Source organism: Trypanosoma brucei, chromosome 10 (assembly GCF_000002445.2).
Source record: "Trypanosoma brucei brucei TREU927 chromosome 10, whole genome shotgun sequence".
Classification (NCBI taxonomy): domain Eukaryota; phylum Euglenozoa; class Kinetoplastea; order Trypanosomatida; family Trypanosomatidae; genus Trypanosoma; species Trypanosoma brucei.
Window position 1 is genome coordinate 3,810,206 of NC_007283.1, and position 17,804 is coordinate 3,828,009.

The window sequence follows — 17,804 nt, forward strand, 5'->3', positions numbered from 1 at the left end:
TTTTCACAATAGAAACAAGTAACGGAAAAAAATGCTGAAAAATAAAAAATATACACCCAAACCTACAAAAACACTTTATCACTCTACAACAGACAGGAAGAAAAAAGACACCTAGTTTGTAAGGAATGTTGTGGCCTGGAAACACTGTCGCGCATGATGTGCTCAACTGGAATTACCATCTGAACGCGGGATACCGCAAGTCGATGAATTAATGCTACGTGCATTACCTCCGCTGTTACTCGTATCACTGACACCGCGACTGTTTCCTTTGTTTTGAGGCCCTCAGGGAAGCGCGTGATGACATACAAAGTTGTTTGCACATTTTCCGACACACCGTGAGCGAGTTACAATATTACAAGAACACCATCTGAATTTTTGTCGACTCTACCCCTTCCTCCTTATTGGTGATGGCACAATGCATCTGTTCCCTTCTTTTATTTGGACCCTCTTCTTCCTACCCACTTACATACATGCACACACGTCTCTGTGTAAATGTATGCAGATATGTATACACACACACACTCTCTCTCTCTCCCGAATGCCGAGGCCTTTCTGTCTGTTCCCGGTCGGTGATTAGCAGTGCGTCTTCCACCTAACGACCCTTGATGATTATGATACGATGCCTGGTCAACAGAACTATACTACACCAAATTTAGTAAATGAGACCACAGTGCAGGCAGAGGCTGGCAATCCTCGTCCGCCAGCAGCCGCCCCGGGCAGGATGGCGCCCGTGTCCCTGGCGTGACGTCTAATCGGTGCGGCGAGATGTGCTGACACTTTTGCGTCGCGTGATGAGGTGCAGAAGGCATGTCGCCGCTACGGCGGTGGCTCGCGTAGCCGTCTGGCTGTGCGCGTACTGTGAGCTACTGTACTCCATGGGTGAACAATCTCTGATGACGTGTCACAGCGGGAGCAGTGTCGCTATGCGTTCCCGTCAGTAATACGGGCTAACGGTACGAAGCACGTGCGAGAGGTAAGTGGAAATCCGCTGCCTGTGAACACAGCAGGTACACATGATGCACACAATTCAATACTCACTCTGAACATCACTTGTCAGGAGGAATGTGATAACATGCACCACCAGCTGATCACATCCACGTGCATACATGCACACATGCCCTATCCCGCTTCCTTCACTTTTTCACACAGTCTGTGTGTCTGTGTGTCTGTGTGTGTGTGTGTACACCCGCATGTTTGTATACTTGTTTGTGACCATGCCAATGGACCCTTAATTACTCTATTTTTTTTTTCTCGTGGGCGGCTTTGAGACTGAGTGTGCGTCCTTAATACGCGAACAACAAGCAAGGCCTCGTTGTTTGCTAGTTTGTAAGGAATGTTGTGGCCTGGAAACACTGTCGCGCATGATGTGCTCAACTGGAATTACCATCTGAACGCGGGATACCGCAAGTCGATGAATTAATGCTACGTGCATTACCTCCGCTGTTACTCGTATCACTGACACCGCGACTGTTTCCTTTGTTTTGAGGCCCTCAGGGAAGCGCGTGATGACATACAAAGTTGTTTGCACATTTTCCGACACACCGTGAGCGAGTTACAATATTACAAGAACACCATCTGAATTTTTGTCGACTCTACCCCTTCCTCCTTATTGGTGATGGCACAATGCATCTGTTCCCTTCTTTTATTTGGACCCTCTTCTTCCTACCCACTTACATACATGCACACACGTCTCTGTGTAAATGTATGCAGATATGTATACACACACACACTCTCTCTCTCTCCCGAATGCCGAGGCCTTTCTGTCTGTTCCCGGTCGGTGATTAGCAGTGCGTCTTCCACCTAACGACCCTTGATGATTATGATACGATGCCTGGTCAACAGAACTATACTACACCAAATTTAGTAAATGAGACCACAGTGCAGGCAGAGGCTGGCAATCCTCGTCCGCCAGCAGCCGCCCCGGGCAGGATGGCGCCCGTGTCCCTGGCGTGACGTCTAATCGGTGCGGCGAGATGTGCTGACACTTTTGCGTCGCGTGATGAGGTGCAGAAGGCATGTCGCCGCTACGGCGGTGGCTCGCGTAGCCGTCTGGCTGTGCGCGTACTGTGAGCTACTGTACTCCATGGGTGAACAATCTCTGATGACGTGTCACAGCGGGAGCAGTGTCGCTATGCGTTCCCGTCAGTAATACGGGCTAACGGTACGAAGCACGTGCGAGAGGTAAGTGGAAATCCGCTGCCTGTGAACACAGCAGGTACACATGATGCACACAATTCAATACTCACTCTGAACATCACTTGTCAGGAGGAATGTGATAACATGCACCACCAGCTGATCACATCCACGTGCATACATGCACACATGCCCTATCCCGCTTCCTTCACTTTTTCACACAGTCTGTGTGTCTGTGTGTCTGTGTGTGTGTGTGTACACCCGCATGTTTGTATACTTGTTTGTGACCATGCCAATGGACCCTTAATTACTCTATTTTTTTTTTCTCGTGGGCGGCTTTGAGACTGAGTGTGCGTCCTTAATACGCGAACAACAAGCAAGGCCTCGTTGTTTGCTAGTTTGTAAGGAATGTTGTGGCCTGGAAACACTGTCGCGCATGATGTGCTCAACTGGAATTACCATCTGAACGCGGGATACCGCAAGTCGATGAATTAATGCTACGTGCATTACCTCCGCTGTTACTCGTATCACTGACACCGCGACTGTTTCCTTTGTTTTGAGGCCCTCAGGGAAGCGCGTGATGACATACAAAGTTGTTTGCACATTATCCGACACACCGTGAGCGAGTTACAATATTACAAGAACACCATCTGAATTTTTGTCGACTCTACCCCTTCCTCCTTATTGGTGATGGCACAATGCATCTGTTCCCTTCTTTTATTTGGACCCTCTTCTTCCTACCCACTTACATACATGCACACACGTCTCTGTGTAAATGTATGCAGATATGTATACACACACACACTCTCTCTCTCTCCCGAATGCCGAGGCCTTTCTGTCTGTTCCCGGTCGGTGATTAGCAGTGCGTCTTCCACCTAACGACCCTTGATGATTATGATACGATGCCTGGTCAACAGAACTATACTACACCAAATTTAGTAAATGAGACCACAGTGCAGGCAGAGGCTGGCAATCCTCGTCCGCCAGCAGCCGCCCCGGGCAGGATGGCGCCCGTGTCCTTGGCGTGACGTCTAATCGGTGCGGCGAGATGTGCTGACACTTTTGCGTCGCGTGATGAGGTGCAGAAGGCATGTCGCCGCTACGGCGGTGGCTCGCGTAGCCGTCTGGCTGTGCGCGTACTGTGAGCTACTGTACTCCATGGGTGAACAATCTCTGATGACGTGTCACAGCGGGAGCAGTGTCGCTATGCGTTCCCGTCAGTAATACGGGCTAACGGTACGAAGCACGTGCGAGAGGTAAGTGGAAATCCGCTGCCTGTGAACACAGCAGGTACACATGATGCACACAATTCAATACTCACTCTGAACATCACTTGTCAGGAGGAATGTGATAACATGCACCACCAGCTGATCACATCCACGTGCATACATGCACACATGCCCTATCCCGCTTCCTTCACTTTTTCACACAGTCTGTGTGTCTGTGTGTCTGTGTGTGTGTGTGTACACCTGCATGTTTGTATACTTGTTTGTGACCATGCCAATGGACCCTTAATTACTCTATTTTTTTTTTCTCGTGGGCGGCTTTGAGACTGAGTGTGCGTCCTTAATACGCGAACAACAAGCAAGGCCTCGTTGTTTGCTAGTTTGTAAGGAATGTTGTGGCCTGGAAACACTGTCGCGCATGATGTGCTCAACTGGAATTACCATCTGAACGCGGGATACCGCAAGTCGATGAATTAATGCTACGTGCATTACCTCCGCTGTTACTCGTATCACTGACACCGCGACTGTTTCCTTTGTTTTGAGGCCCTCAGGGAAGCGCGTGATGACATACAAAGTTGTTTGCACATTTTCCGACACACCGTGAGCGAGTTACAATATTACAAGAACACCATCTGAATTTTTGTCGACTCTACCCCTTCCTCCTTATTGGTGATGGCACAATGCATCTGTTCCCTTCTTTTATTTGGACCCTCTTCTTCCTACCCACTTACATACATGCACACACGTCTCTGTGTAAATGTATGCAGATATGTATACACACACACTCTCTCTCTCTCTCCCGAATGCCGAGGCCTTTCTGTCTGTTCCCGGTCGGTGATTAGCAGTGCGTCTTCCACCTAACGACCCTTGATGATTATGATACGATGCCTGGTCAACAGAACTATACTACACCAAATTTAGTAAATGAGACCACAGTGCAGGCAGAGGCTGGCAATCCTCGTCCGCCAGCAGCCGCCCCGGGCAGGATGGCGCCCGTGTCCCTGGCGTGACGTCTAATCGGTGCGGCGAGATGTGCTGACACTTTTGCGTCGCGTGATGAGGTGCAGAAGGCATGTCGCCGCTACGGCGGTGGCTCGCGTAGCCGTCTGGCTGTGCGCGTACTGTGAGCTACTGTACTCCATGGGTGAACAATCTCTGATGACGTGTCACAGCGGGAGCAGTGTCGCTATGCGTTCCCGTCAGTAATACGGGCTAACGGTACGAAGCACGTGCGAGAGGTAAGTGGAAATCCGCTGCCTGTGAACACAGCAGGTACACATGATGCACACAATTCAATACTCACTCTGAACATCACTTGTCAGGAGGAATGTGATAACATGCACCACCAGCTGATCACATCCACGTGCATACATGCACACATGCCCTATCCCGCTTCCTTCACTTTTTCACACAGTCTGTGTGTCTGTGTGTCTGTCTGTGTGTGTGTACACCTGCATGTTTGTATACTTGTTTGTGACCATGCCAATGGACCCTTAATTACTCTATTTTTTTTTTCTCGTGGGCGGCTTTGAGACTGAGTGTGCGTCCTTAATACGCGAACAACAAGCAAGGCCTCGTTGTTTGCTAGTTTGTAAGGAATGTTGTGGCCTGGAAACACTGTCGCGCATGATGTGCTCAACTGGAATTACCATCTGAACGCGGGATACCGCAGGATGATGTCTTGAAACTATACTCTTTTCCTGCGCCTTTTTATTTTTCTCTTAGTGTTTATTTATTATTCTGATGTCTGGAGAAAACTTGAATAAATCGATGAGTGCTGAAAGGGTTGCTGGGTCGTTGTCCGTAGGTCATGGCGTAGATCATGGTTCTCGTAAACGAGCTCGTTCTATTTGTTTGAAGCAAAATTTTTCTCGACTTTTGTACCAGATGGTTATTCGTCAGCTGCATCATGATGGTTTTCTTGCTGCTGCATCCGCTGTCGCAGACGCTACTAACGTTGTTGTTCCGAGGCTGGAGGAAAATGCTGATCGATTGTCGAAGGTGGTTAGTTGGGGTCTCGCTGTGGAGGAGAGCAGTGTGGTTGAAATTGAGAACTTCTTCAAATTTGAAGTTGTTGAGCGATATTTGAGTGCATCGAGGGTATATATGCCGCTACACCTATCAGAGAGTGCAAGGGTGGGATCCATGGCGTATCGTATGCGAGAGCGTTTTATTACCTCATCTCTAGGTGGTGTTGTTCGACGTCTGGCATTTTCTTCGGATGGTTCGCTTATTGCATGTGGGGGAACTGATGGTCTGTGTGCCATTTTTTCTTTGAATACAATTGAGGATCTCAGTGCCCTTGAAGAAGTGCGGCAGGAGCAGCACTTTAACGGACTTGATGGGAGTAACCCTAGTAATATTGGGGTGGGCAACGCAAGCAACAAAATTACGGAGCTCGCTGAGGCCCGTCGCTTTCATGAACACACGCACTCTGTGGAGGCTATTTCCTTTCATCCAACCAAGCAGCTTCTTGTCACTGGAGGTTTCGAGGGAGATTTGTACATTCGTGACTACAGTCAACCAGACAACCACGTTGTACACAAATTACGTGATGCTTTTCCTGTACGTTCCGCCGTTTTTCATCCCTCTGGAGAATACGTGCTGTACGCTACAGATCACACCACGCCAAGGCTTCTGAACCTCCGGAGTGGATCAGTGGTGGCCCCTGTGGCACACTCCGATAACGCTGCAGCAACCTGCGTAACCGCGATGGCAGGAGGAAAGGGAGTAGCTCGTGGTGCTTCTCAGAGGAAAGGCTGTGACGCAGGCCACGCGGCTGCTCTATGTGACGTGGATTTTTCTCCCGACGGCCGGACCTTCGCCTCATGCGGTCTAGACGGATCACTGATTGTGTATGACGGAGTCAGTAGTCGCATTGTGGCGAAGGTAAACAATGCACACTCAAGTGTTCCGGTAACCAGCGTAAAATTTAGTCGAACTGGTAATATTCTCCTCACCGCGGGCATGGACTCAGTTGCTCGGCTGTGGGACCTGCGGCGTGGGGATGGTGGGTGGGGCTGTACAGAAGTTATGTCGTTCGGCGAGCCTGGAAAATGTAATCACCGCAGCTTCCGTGCTTCTTTCAGCTGCAACGAAAGCCACGTCCTCTCCCAGGACACTTCCCTGTTTGCCATTCACGCACACTGCGTCTACACAGGGGATACCTCATACACACTTACGGTGCCCAACCACATGCAGCGGGGCTTTGCCCCTGCGCCTTTTAGTAATGTAGTCGTTAGCGGTGGCGACGACTCACGTATGCGGCTATGGACACCGGCATGGACCACGGCGTGAAATATTGTCCCCTTGGTGGCCCAGTAACTTCAAACTAGTTCTGCTTTTTAATGGCGGAAAGGAACGACAAACTCTTGTGGATTCCTCTTGCCTGGAGCCTCGATCAAGTGACAGAGCGTCGTTGAAAAGGAGGAAACAAAGGGGAGGGCGGTTGAATCTTACATCTGGGATCTGCATTCGATGCCATTTGTGGACCTCTGTTGAGCCATGCTTCGTTAGAGCCAACAAGGCCCAAAAGTTGCAACCGTTACAGGAGACACGTGTATCATGTTGTGAATCGGTTTCGTATGATTGACCGCGCTGGTGGCATAACGATTTCAGGTCCCCCTCTTTTATTATTCTTAAATCATTTTCACGCGCGCACATTGCTTCCACTTGCGGGCGGGGGTTATGCATTTCATCAAAATGGGCAGTCTGCTTCTGATTAAATTTCAACTGATCGTTATCTTGTTCTCTTCTTATGTGTTTTCGCTGATTACCCTTCGTCTTCATCGTGAATTCCTCACCCGTCCTACAAAGGACGGAAAGCAAGGCCAGTGGGAGAAGGTAGGGTCAAACCTTGAAGATAAGTTCATAATTATCCGCCTAGCAAAAGAAAGGGGAAACAGGCCAGTGTGAAAGGGGAGTGAGGGAAGCTGCAGCAGTGCTCGCTCCCTTCCTCTCTTCTGTTGAAGCTACTGGCCGCCGCGGGGCGTCGAGGTGTTTCGTGGGGGAGGCGAAGGGAAAGGGAAAAGAGGTTTAGTTAGTCCCTGCAAGAAGCAGGGGCTCATTGCTATTCACTGTGCCACTTCTCTGGGGGTGGGGCACGGCAGCTGTGACTTTCGGAAGTAACCAAAGGAAAGCTGGTGCATTAATAACGGCACGTAGAAGTACAACACGGGGAGGAATCTTTTTGCTGTCTGGAGTGCGACCCAAGGCAATTTCGTGTATACAGTAGGTAATTCCTGACGTATCCTTTTGATACCTGTAAATTATGTCTGGTCTGACTTCACACAACATCTCAGCTACATCTATTCGTGTGCATGGAATCACACGTGAACGTGATATGTGCGTTTTCTGCCGGAAGCGCTCTTCGCCACCACCTAATGATCCGCTGGCACCAGTATTTGCCTTCTTCTCGCTGGTTGACTGCCGTCACTACGCGTGCCAACCGTGTGCTCTCGTGCATTGCGACAACGCTGGGCGGCATATACGTTGCCCCGCGTGTTGCGCGATTTCTCGTCTCGCGCAGTCGGGCCGCCGTCGCGGAAACCGTGTGGATGAACGAGTGCCAATAGATGACGGCGTATCGTCGGCGGCATCGCAGAGCTCAAAAAGAGTGTTGGCCCCACCGAAGCGTTCACTCTCCGTCACTGACCGGCGGAGACGTACGTCATCTGTTCAGTTCTCAACAAACTTAACATCGCCCAGTGGGCAGAAGGAGGCCCTCAGCACCGGCGGCTCTAACACGTCATTGACACTTGCCGCGGTCGGCCGGCTGCCAACCGACCCTAACTATAGCAAAGGCAAAGGGGATGAAGGAGGAACCGTTGCGGCCTTCAGCGAGGAGGAACGAATATCGGTCGATTTGTACACCATTAAGGGCACCGCTGCAAAACGCCCGCGTCGCACAACAGCTGAACGTGCCCGCAGTCAGCCGCTTCCTCCGGCAGAATATCGCTATTTGCCACCACCAACGCCGTTCCATCGCCCGCCGCCGCTAGTAATTCACACGATTGAGGAGGAAGAAGAGGTTGCGGCTTCATTCCAACTCATTGTAAGGGAAATCGAGCAAACTATCGCTGCTACGCTAGTAAAGGAGGCAGATGAGCGTGACACAATCGGAATTGCGGAAGCACACCGCCGCAACGTCCTTTCAAAATTACGTGAAGAGGATGAAAGAAAGAGATTTGCAGCACATCACGAACTCAATGACGAGTTTTCTGATGCCAAATTAAGTCCTCGCACAACAACAAACGCATCAGACGGCCAAGTCAGTGAAACATCCGATGAAGGAATGTCAGAACTCTCAACACAACAAGACTCAATTCAAAAGAACTACAAACAACCCATAGATCAAAAAGCAATGATCACAAAGGAAAGAACAGGAACACCTACCGCAGCGGAAAAACAAACAAAACACCAACAACAAACAATCACCAAACAGAACACTGAAGAAGAAAAAAAAGAAGCAAAAAATGAAAACAATAAGGAGAGTAAAAAAAAACGGCGTGAGCGTGTTGAGGTTGCTACATGGGATTCGGAACAACAGCTGCGGCTCTTTGAACAACTTATGGATCTCGCTCGTGATGAACAACAGCACCGTGCCAAAATACAGCGTGACGAAACTCGTATGCATGCGGAAATGGAACGAAGTGAGGCTAGCGATGTTGCAACAATCAAGGCTGCAATGGAGGCCATGGCAGAGTCAGCACGTAGAGAGCAGGAGGAATTATTGCGTGATGAGAAGGAAGAACGCTACACCATCCAAGAGGATGAGCGACGGCTACGGCGCAACATAACGCGACAGAGCGCGGAGCTCTCACTCGACGTCAGCATGCAGCATGTGCAACAACGTGGTAAGGAGGACGCACAAAGGGAATTGGATATGCTAAGGGTTGCACTGGAATCAACTGCTGTTGAAACCACTTCGCGCGCTCGCCTCAACCTCATTGTAACGGAGGAACTGAGGGCACGTGATTCCCTGTGCAGTGACGAAGCAAGTGAACGAGCCATGCACGCAGCAGAAGAGCGACGTGAGCGTGTTGAGGTTGCTACATGGGATTCGGAACAACAGCTGCGGCTCTTTGAACAACTTATGGATCTCGCTCGTGATGAACAACAGCACCGTGCCAAAATACAGCGTGACGAAACTCGTATGCATGCGGAAATGGAACGAAGTGAGGCTAGCGATGTTGCAACAATCAAGGCTGCAATGGAGGCCATGGCAGAGTCAGCACGTAGAGAGCAGGAGGAATTATTGCGTGATGAGAAGGAAGAACGCTACACCATCCAAGAGGATGAGCGACGGCTACGGCGCAACATAACGCGACAGAGCGCGGAGCTCTCACTCGACGTCAGCATGCAGCATGTGCAACAACGTGGTAAGGAGGACGCACAAAGGGAATTGGATATGCTAAGGGTTGCACTGGAATCAACTGCTGTTGAAACCACTTCGCGCGCTCGCCTCAACCTCATTGTAACGGAGGAACTGAGGGCACGTGATTCCCTGTGCAGTGACGAAGCAAGTGAACGAGCCATGCACGCAGCAGAAGAGCGACGTGAGCGTGTTGAGGTTGCTACATGGGATTCGGAACAACAGCTGCGGCTCTTTGAACAACTTATGGATCTCGCTCGTGATGAACAACAGCACCGTGCCAAAATACAGCGTGACGAAACTCGTATGCATGCGGAAATGGAACGAAGTGAGGCTAGCGATGTTGCAACAATCAAGGCTGCAATGGAGGCCATGGCAGAGTCAGCACGTAGAGAGCAGGAGGAATTATTGCGTGATGAGAAGGAAGAACGCTACACCATCCAAGAGGATGAGCGGCGGCTACGGCGCAACATAACACGACAGAGCGCGGAGCTCTCACTCGACGTCAGCATGCAGCATGTGCAACAACGTGGTAAGGAGGACGCACAAAGGGAATTGGATATGCTAAGGGTTGCACTGGAATCAACTGCTGTTGAAACCACTTCGCGCGCTCGCCTCAACCTCATTGTAACGGAGGAACTGAGGGCACGTGATTCCCTGTGCAGTGACGAAGCAAGTGAACGAGCCATGCACGCAGCAGAAGAGCGACGTGAGCGTGTTGAGGTTGCTACATGGGATTCGGAACAACAGCTGCGGCTCTTTGAACAACTTATGGATCTCGCTCGTGATGAACAACAGCACCGTGCCAAAATACAGCGTGACGAAACTCGTATGCATGCGGAAATGGAACGAAGTGAGGCTGACGGAATCTTGGCATGCGGTGCTCAGAGTGAAGGAGCCGATTCTTTTGAAGTTGCTTCTTCGGGGTGTGATTGTGTTTTTCGTCCTTCTGGTGCTGATTGTGCCTCTTTCTCTCCGTATGTTTGTCGAGGGGGTGGTGTTTTGCCGCTTGATGTTGAAATTCCTGTTGGTTTGGCGTATTCAGCGCATGGCAGCACATCAGCTGAGGTTATTTCAGTTGACTATACCTCTTTTTTGCCTATTGTTGGCAGTGACGCTCAGGGTGAATCATCTTTGTGGAATACTCTTGACGATGATGGTGGCGTTGTTTTTGGTGATGTTTGCGCGGGTGGGGACGATGTTGGCATTGATGTAAATGACGTTGAGAGTGTGCACATCAGCAGGGGATGTTCAACCGTACTTGACGCCGGTGGCGTTGGCGCAACTGCTGAAGTATATGCTTTAGATGAAAAGTGGCGTGATGGGACTGCGGTAAGCGCTGAGCCCCCTCGCATTCCAGCAAGTAGGATTTGTCGTACTTGCTTCTCCACTGATACGAGTAGATGTGCGCGTTGTGGCACAATGGTGTGCTCTCATTGTATTCCTTCAGGTTCGTTTCGTCAGTGCTGTACGTTACATCACCTTACCATTATCAACAAGAGGTGCAGGGTAATGACTGAAACGAGGGTGCACGCTAGGTGGGAGTGCCGGAGGTTGTTTAGGCAGTTCCGACTCGAGCAACGGATGAGAAGGCGGAGAGAAAATGTGGTAAACACTCGAGGGTTTGATGTAGTCGTTCTTACACCGGAGCAAAAGGGTGACAACTCTAACCTGCACGAGGTTAAGACGCCTCCTAGAGTCACTCGTCGATTCTTAAACCAAGAAAATGACAGTGAGGAAGATGCTGCATGGAAATCACATTATCTTGAGTCATGGCCATCTGATTCGGGGCAGATGCCACCTTGCGGACTCAAACAAGAGCGGTTTGATGAATTTAATGATGCCGAAAATAGTATGAACCTAACGGCAGATAATGAGCCCAAGACCGAAAGAAAAAGAGCCACAGCATTCTTTGTACCATTAGGTAATAGCGCCGAACCAAGGAGGCCCAAACCTCCGACACCTAGAAACTATGTTCCCGGAATTATCCACAATTGTACGAAAGCTCCGCAGAGCAAGCGAGCAGTTTCAAGAATGCGTTTCCGGCGCCTTCGGAGGCAAAACGCAACGGGTAATACTAAGAACACAACGTTGAATTCTGCTGCTGCAGGAAGAAATGTACAGGAACATCGCGCCGCAAGCAGTTCCAAGCCGCGGCCACAAGAAAGCTGGGCACGGCAAAGACCTGTGCAGCGTCAGGGTGCCTTTATTACGGCAGACCCCGTGAGAGGGATCACGAGAAGCGGCCCAACGTCCAATTCCTGGCGCCGCCGGAATTTCCGCACGAAAAGCCGGTCACCAGCTGGGTATGGCGGCAAAGCAAGTGCTTGCAATTTCCACGGTGATCGATGCGGGGACGCCATGGCACTGGGACGCACATATTACGACGGTAACCCCGTGAGGAGTAAGGGGTTGGCTTACGTTCTGGACGAAGAGCCACCACAGAGAGGATATGAGCCGACGCCACCAACCAGACTGCAGAGCAACCGGGTAGTCAAATCGGGGGTACACAGCGGCGAAGAACATACAAGGATGGGGTGTCAACACGAGTGGGAGCCTGACCAGCAATGTGTACCATTATTTGAGGAGTTTCATGCGTCTTCCTCGACCCCACCCTGGCGGCCTCCGTTCTCGCGTGACCCACCACCTCCGCGCCGCAACCACAGGAACACAAACATAGGAGGTCGAACACACCGTACGCTAGCCCCCTTTCCAGCACGCCAACGCCTTTGCCACCCGCGGCAACGCAGTGCCGCCGACCTCACACGCAACGCAAGTCCCGGGCAGGCGTGCAGCAGATTCCATTACAATCCACTGGACGACGTTGATCGTGCTGCCTTCGTTGGTGGACCGCGCGGAGCACAACGGCAACCGCCTACGAGTGTAGCGGAGCCATGTATTACCGTGCATCTCTTTCCGCCTTCTTCGTACGGAGGGGGAGCGGGAACTTCTGGACGGCATCCGTTGCGGGGTCCAACCGCAAGGAGACACTCAAGTCGTGCCCACAGGCCCTCACCAGCTCGAGCGGCTTCACCTCCGTGGCGAACAGACCTAAACACCCCGTTCATTTGTCCCCCATGGAACGCGAACCGGCCTGACACGTTTATTGCAAAGCCGTATACCCGCACCACGTGCAGAAGGTAGCAATCCTGTGAAGAAAGGGGAGACCTTACTTCATATAAGTACGTTTTGTTCCCCTCTTTCGCTCACTCTGCGAATGGATGTAATTGGTATTGTTAGTTCAAGGGCGCTGGCGTAACTTTGCCAGCTGTTAAGTTACGCCAGCGCCCTTGAACCTAACAGTACCAAAGATTGTGAGAGAGGTGTGAGCTATCAATACGCTCGCAGATGATACTTTAGCCTATGGATTACTCGAGATGGAGAAAGAATGTTCTGTTGATATTTTTTATCTTTGTGTATAGGTGGTAAGGTCAAAGATCAAGTAAGGCACGAGTGACGTTTGCGTGTCGGGAGAGTATTGAATAAAAAAGGGAATAGAGGTATGCGTGCCTCGTTTGCGTATATAGATAGAATGTGAGGGTGATCATATGTATTTGGAGTTTGAAAGGAAAAAATAAAAGAAGTGCATCTTGACGTAGGGAATTTCACTCTGCCGTTAACTACATGGATATAGAAGGGGATAAAAAGAATATCATAGACGCGTAATTTGAAGGAAGTAACAATACTTTTGAATTTGACTAGACGTCGTCTTTTTTTTTTTTTAATGTCACCATCGTTACTTGTTATTGTTTCTCACCCGTATCATTTCCCCCATTCGTATTCTTGTGTGCGTAACGTTACGATTTGGCAAAGACGCGAAATCAATGAACTTTGTCAGTGATTTTCTGTTGAAGTCTTTTTCGCCTTGTATTTATAGGGGCTCACGTGAAACTACTTTGCCTATTTCTTCCTTGTCTCTTACCATCTGTATCATGCACTACGCGTGGTGTGTTCGTTAGTTAAGATCAAATCATTAAAAGGGATATAGAGGAGCACAAGACAGAGGAAGCAAAGGACACATATATATATATACATCTGTACATATATTTTCAGTCCAAGGTTACAAGGGACAGAAAGAACTTCATCATCAATAACAGTAAAACATATTACTCAAGGGGTGTTTCACTTCAACGGTTTACTGAAGTAAATATGAAATCAGAGGGGACGCCGATACCGACGAGAACGCCGAAGAGCGGGAAGAAGAAGAAGGAATTCACGCAGTTGGCACTCGCGAAGGACCATCGTTTCAACTGGATGGGTCATGATGGTACAGAGTCGGAGACGCTCAACCTTGATCTCCTCCGCATCACCAATGAGGGCTGTCTACGCTTCAGTGATCAGGCTCGCCGCGACTACGTCATAACGATGATTCGTGCCCGCCTTGGACAAATCAAGCTCGCCCTCGGTCTCTGCACGGAAGAGGACCTCGAGGATGATGAGGATGAAGACGACGACGAAGAGAACAGCGAAGCCCAGGTTCTGTGGAGACTCGCCGTCAGGAGAGTAGAATTGCAGCAGGAGGCAGAGGAAAGGGGAGACAGCGGGGAGCCCCTTTACTACGGGACGCCTACTGAGGAGGAAGTGGCAGAGGGCTACAGGAACTTCGTCAAGGGCACGCGTGTACTGCTGTCACATCTGAAGCAGACGTTTGTCTCGTACATCGACGGCCGTGAATTCAACACGGTTGCGCAGTTGGTGGAGCATAACAATGCTCTTCGCCCAACGTATGAGGAAACTGCCGCCGCTGTCCAGCACCCCAAGTTCGAGCTGCCGCCTGTGGAAGAGTTTGACGCAGAACCCCTTCAGGCCTACGTTGAAAAGAGAAATGAGTGTCGCATGAAGATTGACGCGCTGCGCTGCTGCGGCGGTGGCGCGTACGCAATGCGGTACATGCGTGAGGAAGAGCTTGACGAAATTGGAACCCCACGTATCTACGTTGATATGGAGGACACGGAAGCCACTCTTGACGAAGAACTCCAGAACGCCCGCCAGAACCTTGCGAAGGAACGCTGGGAGTACAACTGCCGTGCGGCGAGGGTTTACCGCCGCTTGCAGAAATTCCTGGCCAGGCGGGCCGCCGCTGCTGAGCAATCGTAAGTTTATCACTTGACAAGTATGGTAACAGTGATGAAGCGGACCGCAAAGAAACCATTGGAAGGTGAAGAAGGAGCAGAGGCGGTAGCAAAAGGAGTGCGTAGGCATGTGAGTGGAATTTCGATGTGCTGGACTAGCTTGATTTGATTTTTTGTTTTTTGTTTTTGTTTTTTTCCCTCCTCTTGTTTGTCCTCCTCTGGTCACCCAGCAGACCTCTCGAACGGTCTCCTGCTCATCACGCAAGAGGGTAAAAAGAAACGGGATGTGCAAATAAAAGCGTGAACAAGAAGGATGAAAGGGGGGAAGCAAATGAGAAGTGAAGGGGAAAATGTATTTATAGTTTGACACTCACGTACACCCATACAAAGGTACGTGATGCCAAAGCATCAGCGTATAACGTGAATGTCTGCTACACTGTCTTTCCAAATGTCAAAAAAAAAAATACAGTAAACGACAGAGGAGCCAAAAAGATTAGGAAGGGGAGACATGCTTATATATATATCTAAATATATATATGTGAGACACGAAAAATGTACGGAGTGCGCAGAGTATGTCTCAGAAGAAAAAAACAAGGAAGGCTGTGCAAACGAATAATGTACTACGGAGGGAAATATATGGGATTTGTTAATAAACCAAACCAAACGAACAAAAATAAGACAGAACAAAATGAAAAGTAGTGAAAAGGGGAAACTGATGAAATATCTCGCCCGAAATATTGCGTTGGTCACTAGGGGGAAGGGGAGTTACAATTAAAGAGAATGAAAGACGATAGGACAAATATTTGTATTCATTTGCAAGATGGGGAAAGAGGGAAGGGAACATTGGCTTTTCCCTCTTGTTTTTCTTTCTTTTAAAAACAAAGTGTGTGAAAGCTGCAGTTGGGGCTTTCGCGTGCGGTGAGAAAGAGGATCTACTTGAGCGCCATCAATTTTTTAAAAAACAACAAAGTTACATAAATATATTACTTTTTCAGCCCTTCTCCCTATTTTGTGCTGGTGTGTCACTAACTTGCCCAGATCTCTCAGCCTTCTCGCTGCCAAGGAAAGAACAAGAAAAGAGAGGAGGCGATAATCATTCTTCTTTTCCGCTTGTAATCTTGCCCCTTTTTGTGAAAGGATGGATTGAATTTTTGTAGTAAATCCTGGTGACGCACATATTTCCCCAGGCTCTGTATTTCTTTGGGATTTTTGTACCCTTAAACGGTGTTCGTTGAAGAGAAATGGCGGGGGGCGTGTCTCCTCTGGTTCCTTTTATGTCTTTGCTACTCACCACAGACGTATTAATTAGCTGCTATTCATTTTGTGCGACTCTTACGCAAATTCATTTGCTCCATTCGTTGTCTCCACCAGGGCGAGTACCACTTAACCGCCCCGCCAAGTGAAGGACGCTCACCAACCGGTAAGAACTGTAGTAAAAAAAAAAAAAGGAATTCATGATCCAGTCGTCTAAAGAGCGAAAGAAACATAGAGGGACGTTGGCACGTGGTCGATCCTGTTTATACTGCCGTCAACAAAGCTGCCCCGGGACTCACAACTGCGCGGGTCGTTTGCATCCCAAACAGCCACTTCGGCGAGGGCAGTCCCAGAAGGTGGGTGAAGCAGCACAGCAACGGCAGTGGGGAGGGTGGCTAGAGCGAACGAGACGAGTTATAGAAGAGAGCATGCAACCTCAGGCCTCTACTTTGGATCGGAAACTGAAACTGTTGCGCATGCGGCGCATAAAGCCTGGTAATGGCTCGTTCATCTGCACGGGAAATCGGACAGGTGAATCTCAGCCCCATGCCACGGACGGTGGTGAGCGCGCCGCCGGACACCGAGCGGAGAGCACGGGGACCTTAACCACGGGTCAGGGAGCATCAACGATGACCGGCATGGCCAGTTCACTCGCCCCCTCCTTGACACCAACTCAGGAATCCGCCCTGTTGTCAAAAATAGAAAGTCTAGAAAATATAGTAAAGGAGCTCGCGTTACAGAACACGACGCAGTACCAGGCGATATCGGAATTAAAATCGTCATTGGAGCATTGCAACAGCCCCCCAAAGCAGGTGACCTCACTGTCACAACCGGGAGCAGAGCCTTCAGGGGGAATCACCTCTCTACTACCTACAAGAGAATGTGGAGTGCACGCGCCCCTTGCAATGGACGACATCTCGCGGTCGGGGACCTTCTCTACGAGTTATAGTGGGAAGAGGGAGATAATCTCGCAGGCTGCGAAGGGAATTGTATCAGTGCAGCCTTACGAGAGCTTGGGTCACGATGCCCCTCCGTCGCTCGACTTTTCCGATGCAGCTAACAAGGTCGGAAAGGGTGGCTACCCCGCCCAAGAAAGTTCACTTCAGAAAATTTTTGATTCCACCAGTGATAATTTGGCTGACGAAACATTGCAGTTACGAAAGCAGCTGCGAGCGGCGGAACGGAAGGTTTTAGCATGGGAAAGGTGGTACGTGCGTCAAAAGCAGCAGGCTGATGAAAAAATGAAGCCGCTAACGCCGTCCAGGAGACCAACGAAGGAAGAGCCACCAACGTTTGGTCCCGATGCTCATCGCGGGGAGGGACGCACTGTTTCGGAAGCGGAGCGGGGTCCAAAGCAACAGGAACAGCCGCGGGTGCTATTTCGGGCAATGCCTGTTGGAGGGCTTACGAGTCGGTTGAAGCGTGGTAATGAGACGCGTGACGGCGCTATGAACCTGAACGCGGGCGCGGGTAACACGCTGGCACTCGATGCTTACACATTGTTGGCCCGCGAGGCCGCCTGGAGGGAAGTAGCAGCCGACGAGAGGGCATCTTTTTTAGAAACTTTTGCCAATGCAGGTCACGACGCCGTGTAGTGGACAGAGCATAGAGATAAATGATGTGCCATGAGCAACGCGCAGAAGCGGGCCTGAGGCCGTCCCCAAACTCAAAAACTCTGATGATCCCCGTCTCGAAGCCATTTTGCGCCCCCCACATCACATAGATTCAGGGGGTTGGTTCTTTCAT

At 50.1% G+C, this 17,804-nt stretch overlaps 4 protein-coding genes and 29 non-coding genes across 33 annotated transcripts, besides 5 other annotated features; all 33 read left to right on the forward strand.

Moving 5' to 3' along the window:
* The first annotated feature begins 149 nt into the window (after positions 1–149).
* Tb10_snoRNA_0056 lies at positions 150–254 on the forward strand. The gene has a single exon (XR_002989861.1). It is a non-coding gene; the product is annotated as a C/D snoRNA, TB10C3C3 (small nucleolar RNA).
* A 37-nt stretch (positions 255–291) lies between these two features.
* Tb10_snoRNA_0057 lies at positions 292–373 on the forward strand. The gene has a single exon (XR_002989862.1). It is a non-coding gene; the product is annotated as a C/D snoRNA, TB10C3C4 (small nucleolar RNA).
* Positions 374–567: 194 nt separating this feature from the next.
* On the forward strand, positions 568–666 carry Tb10_snoRNA_0058. Its single transcript, XR_002989863.1, has one exon. It is a non-coding gene; the product is annotated as a C/D snoRNA, TB10C3C5 (small nucleolar RNA).
* Positions 667–703: 37 nt separating this feature from the next.
* Tb10_snoRNA_0059 lies at positions 704–769 on the forward strand. Its single transcript, XR_002989864.1, has one exon. It is a non-coding gene; the product is annotated as an H/ACA snoRNA, TB10Cs3H2 (small nucleolar RNA).
* Positions 770–785: 16 nt separating this feature from the next.
* On the forward strand, positions 786–896 carry Tb10_snoRNA_0060. Its single transcript, XR_002989865.1, has one exon. It is a non-coding gene; the product is annotated as a C/D snoRNA, TB10C3C1 (small nucleolar RNA).
* Positions 897–911: 15 nt separating this feature from the next.
* On the forward strand, positions 912–975 carry Tb10_snoRNA_0061. Its single transcript, XR_002989866.1, has one exon. It is a non-coding gene; the product is annotated as an H/ACA snoRNA, TB10Cs3H1 (small nucleolar RNA).
* A 15-nt stretch (positions 976–990) lies between these two features.
* Positions 991–1,091, forward strand: Tb10_snoRNA_0062. The gene has a single exon (XR_002989867.1). It is a non-coding gene; the product is annotated as a C/D snoRNA, TB10C3C2 (small nucleolar RNA).
* Positions 1,092–1,151: 60 nt separating this feature from the next.
* Positions 1,152–1,182: a microsatellite.
* Positions 1,183–1,357: 175 nt separating this feature from the next.
* On the forward strand, positions 1,358–1,462 carry Tb10_snoRNA_0063. Its single transcript, XR_002989868.1, has one exon. It is a non-coding gene; the product is annotated as a C/D snoRNA, TB10C3C3 (small nucleolar RNA).
* Positions 1,463–1,499: 37 nt separating this feature from the next.
* Tb10_snoRNA_0064 lies at positions 1,500–1,581 on the forward strand. Its single transcript, XR_002989869.1, has one exon. It is a non-coding gene; the product is annotated as a C/D snoRNA, TB10C3C4 (small nucleolar RNA).
* A 194-nt stretch (positions 1,582–1,775) lies between these two features.
* Tb10_snoRNA_0065 lies at positions 1,776–1,874 on the forward strand. The gene has a single exon (XR_002989870.1). It is a non-coding gene; the product is annotated as a C/D snoRNA, TB10C3C5 (small nucleolar RNA).
* A 37-nt stretch (positions 1,875–1,911) lies between these two features.
* Tb10_snoRNA_0066 lies at positions 1,912–1,977 on the forward strand. The gene has a single exon (XR_002989871.1). It is a non-coding gene; the product is annotated as an H/ACA snoRNA, TB10Cs3H2 (small nucleolar RNA).
* Positions 1,978–1,993: 16 nt separating this feature from the next.
* On the forward strand, positions 1,994–2,104 carry Tb10_snoRNA_0067. Its single transcript, XR_002989872.1, has one exon. It is a non-coding gene; the product is annotated as a C/D snoRNA, TB10C3C1 (small nucleolar RNA).
* Positions 2,105–2,119: 15 nt separating this feature from the next.
* Positions 2,120–2,183, forward strand: Tb10_snoRNA_0068. The gene has a single exon (XR_002989873.1). It is a non-coding gene; the product is annotated as an H/ACA snoRNA, TB10Cs3H1 (small nucleolar RNA).
* Positions 2,184–2,198: 15 nt separating this feature from the next.
* Tb10_snoRNA_0069 lies at positions 2,199–2,299 on the forward strand. Its single transcript, XR_002989874.1, has one exon. It is a non-coding gene; the product is annotated as a C/D snoRNA, TB10C3C2 (small nucleolar RNA).
* A 60-nt stretch (positions 2,300–2,359) lies between these two features.
* Positions 2,360–2,390: a microsatellite.
* A 175-nt stretch (positions 2,391–2,565) lies between these two features.
* Positions 2,566–2,670, forward strand: Tb10_snoRNA_0070. Its single transcript, XR_002989875.1, has one exon. It is a non-coding gene; the product is annotated as a C/D snoRNA, TB10C3C3 (small nucleolar RNA).
* Positions 2,671–2,707: 37 nt separating this feature from the next.
* On the forward strand, positions 2,708–2,789 carry Tb10_snoRNA_0071. The gene has a single exon (XR_002989876.1). It is a non-coding gene; the product is annotated as a C/D snoRNA, TB10C3C4 (small nucleolar RNA).
* A 194-nt stretch (positions 2,790–2,983) lies between these two features.
* On the forward strand, positions 2,984–3,082 carry Tb10_snoRNA_0072. The gene has a single exon (XR_002989877.1). It is a non-coding gene; the product is annotated as a C/D snoRNA, TB10C3C5 (small nucleolar RNA).
* Positions 3,083–3,119: 37 nt separating this feature from the next.
* Positions 3,120–3,185, forward strand: Tb10_snoRNA_0073. The gene has a single exon (XR_002989878.1). It is a non-coding gene; the product is annotated as an H/ACA snoRNA, TB10Cs3H2 (small nucleolar RNA).
* A 16-nt stretch (positions 3,186–3,201) lies between these two features.
* Positions 3,202–3,312, forward strand: Tb10_snoRNA_0074. Its single transcript, XR_002989879.1, has one exon. It is a non-coding gene; the product is annotated as a C/D snoRNA, TB10C3C1 (small nucleolar RNA).
* Positions 3,313–3,327: 15 nt separating this feature from the next.
* On the forward strand, positions 3,328–3,391 carry Tb10_snoRNA_0075. The gene has a single exon (XR_002989880.1). It is a non-coding gene; the product is annotated as an H/ACA snoRNA, TB10Cs3H1 (small nucleolar RNA).
* A 15-nt stretch (positions 3,392–3,406) lies between these two features.
* On the forward strand, positions 3,407–3,507 carry Tb10_snoRNA_0076. Its single transcript, XR_002989881.1, has one exon. It is a non-coding gene; the product is annotated as a C/D snoRNA, TB10C3C2 (small nucleolar RNA).
* A 60-nt stretch (positions 3,508–3,567) lies between these two features.
* Positions 3,568–3,598: a microsatellite.
* Positions 3,599–3,773: 175 nt separating this feature from the next.
* On the forward strand, positions 3,774–3,878 carry Tb10_snoRNA_0077. The gene has a single exon (XR_002989882.1). It is a non-coding gene; the product is annotated as a C/D snoRNA, TB10C3C3 (small nucleolar RNA).
* A 37-nt stretch (positions 3,879–3,915) lies between these two features.
* Tb10_snoRNA_0078 lies at positions 3,916–3,997 on the forward strand. The gene has a single exon (XR_002989883.1). It is a non-coding gene; the product is annotated as a C/D snoRNA, TB10C3C4 (small nucleolar RNA).
* A 194-nt stretch (positions 3,998–4,191) lies between these two features.
* Tb10_snoRNA_0079 lies at positions 4,192–4,290 on the forward strand. The gene has a single exon (XR_002989884.1). It is a non-coding gene; the product is annotated as a C/D snoRNA, TB10C3C5 (small nucleolar RNA).
* A 37-nt stretch (positions 4,291–4,327) lies between these two features.
* Positions 4,328–4,393, forward strand: Tb10_snoRNA_0080. The gene has a single exon (XR_002989885.1). It is a non-coding gene; the product is annotated as an H/ACA snoRNA, TB10Cs3H2 (small nucleolar RNA).
* A 16-nt stretch (positions 4,394–4,409) lies between these two features.
* On the forward strand, positions 4,410–4,520 carry Tb10_snoRNA_0081. Its single transcript, XR_002989886.1, has one exon. It is a non-coding gene; the product is annotated as a C/D snoRNA, TB10C3C1 (small nucleolar RNA).
* A 15-nt stretch (positions 4,521–4,535) lies between these two features.
* Positions 4,536–4,599, forward strand: Tb10_snoRNA_0082. Its single transcript, XR_002989887.1, has one exon. It is a non-coding gene; the product is annotated as an H/ACA snoRNA, TB10Cs3H1 (small nucleolar RNA).
* A 15-nt stretch (positions 4,600–4,614) lies between these two features.
* Tb10_snoRNA_0083 lies at positions 4,615–4,715 on the forward strand. The gene has a single exon (XR_002989888.1). It is a non-coding gene; the product is annotated as a C/D snoRNA, TB10C3C2 (small nucleolar RNA).
* A 60-nt stretch (positions 4,716–4,775) lies between these two features.
* Positions 4,776–4,806: a microsatellite.
* A 175-nt stretch (positions 4,807–4,981) lies between these two features.
* Positions 4,982–5,030, forward strand: Tb10_snoRNA_0084. The gene has a single exon (XR_002989889.1). It is a non-coding gene; the product is annotated as a C/D snoRNA, TB10C3C3 (small nucleolar RNA).
* Positions 5,031–5,102: 72 nt separating this feature from the next.
* Positions 5,103–6,656, forward strand: Tb10.61.0570 (hypothetical protein, conserved; the record flags this gene model as incomplete). Its single annotated transcript, XM_822951.1, has 1 exon — positions 5,103–6,656. One exon carries the CDS (start codon positions 5,103–5,105, stop codon positions 6,654–6,656), a length of 1,554 nt encoding a protein of 517 aa, XP_828044.1.
* Positions 6,657–7,629: 973 nt separating this feature from the next.
* Tb10.61.0560 (hypothetical protein, conserved) lies at positions 7,630–12,876 on the forward strand (the record flags this gene model as incomplete). Its single annotated transcript, XM_822952.1, has 1 exon — positions 7,630–12,876. The coding sequence occupies one exon, from the start codon at positions 7,630–7,632 to the stop codon at positions 12,874–12,876; it is 5,247 nt and encodes a 1,748-aa protein (XP_828045.1).
* Positions 8,810–8,862: a sequence feature (A-rich).
* A 1,005-nt stretch (positions 12,877–13,881) lies between the features above and the next one.
* On the forward strand, positions 13,882–14,829 carry Tb10.61.0540 (hypothetical protein, conserved; the record flags this gene model as incomplete). Its single annotated transcript, XM_822953.1, has 1 exon — positions 13,882–14,829. One exon carries the CDS (start codon positions 13,882–13,884, stop codon positions 14,827–14,829), a length of 948 nt encoding a protein of 315 aa, XP_828046.1.
* A 1,429-nt stretch (positions 14,830–16,258) lies between these two features.
* Positions 16,259–17,653, forward strand: Tb10.61.0530 (hypothetical protein, conserved; the record flags this gene model as incomplete). The annotated part of the gene is made up of 1 exon (XM_822954.1): positions 16,259–17,653. One exon carries the CDS (start codon positions 16,259–16,261, stop codon positions 17,651–17,653), a length of 1,395 nt encoding a protein of 464 aa, XP_828047.1.
* Between the last annotated feature and the right edge of the window lie 151 nt (positions 17,654–17,804).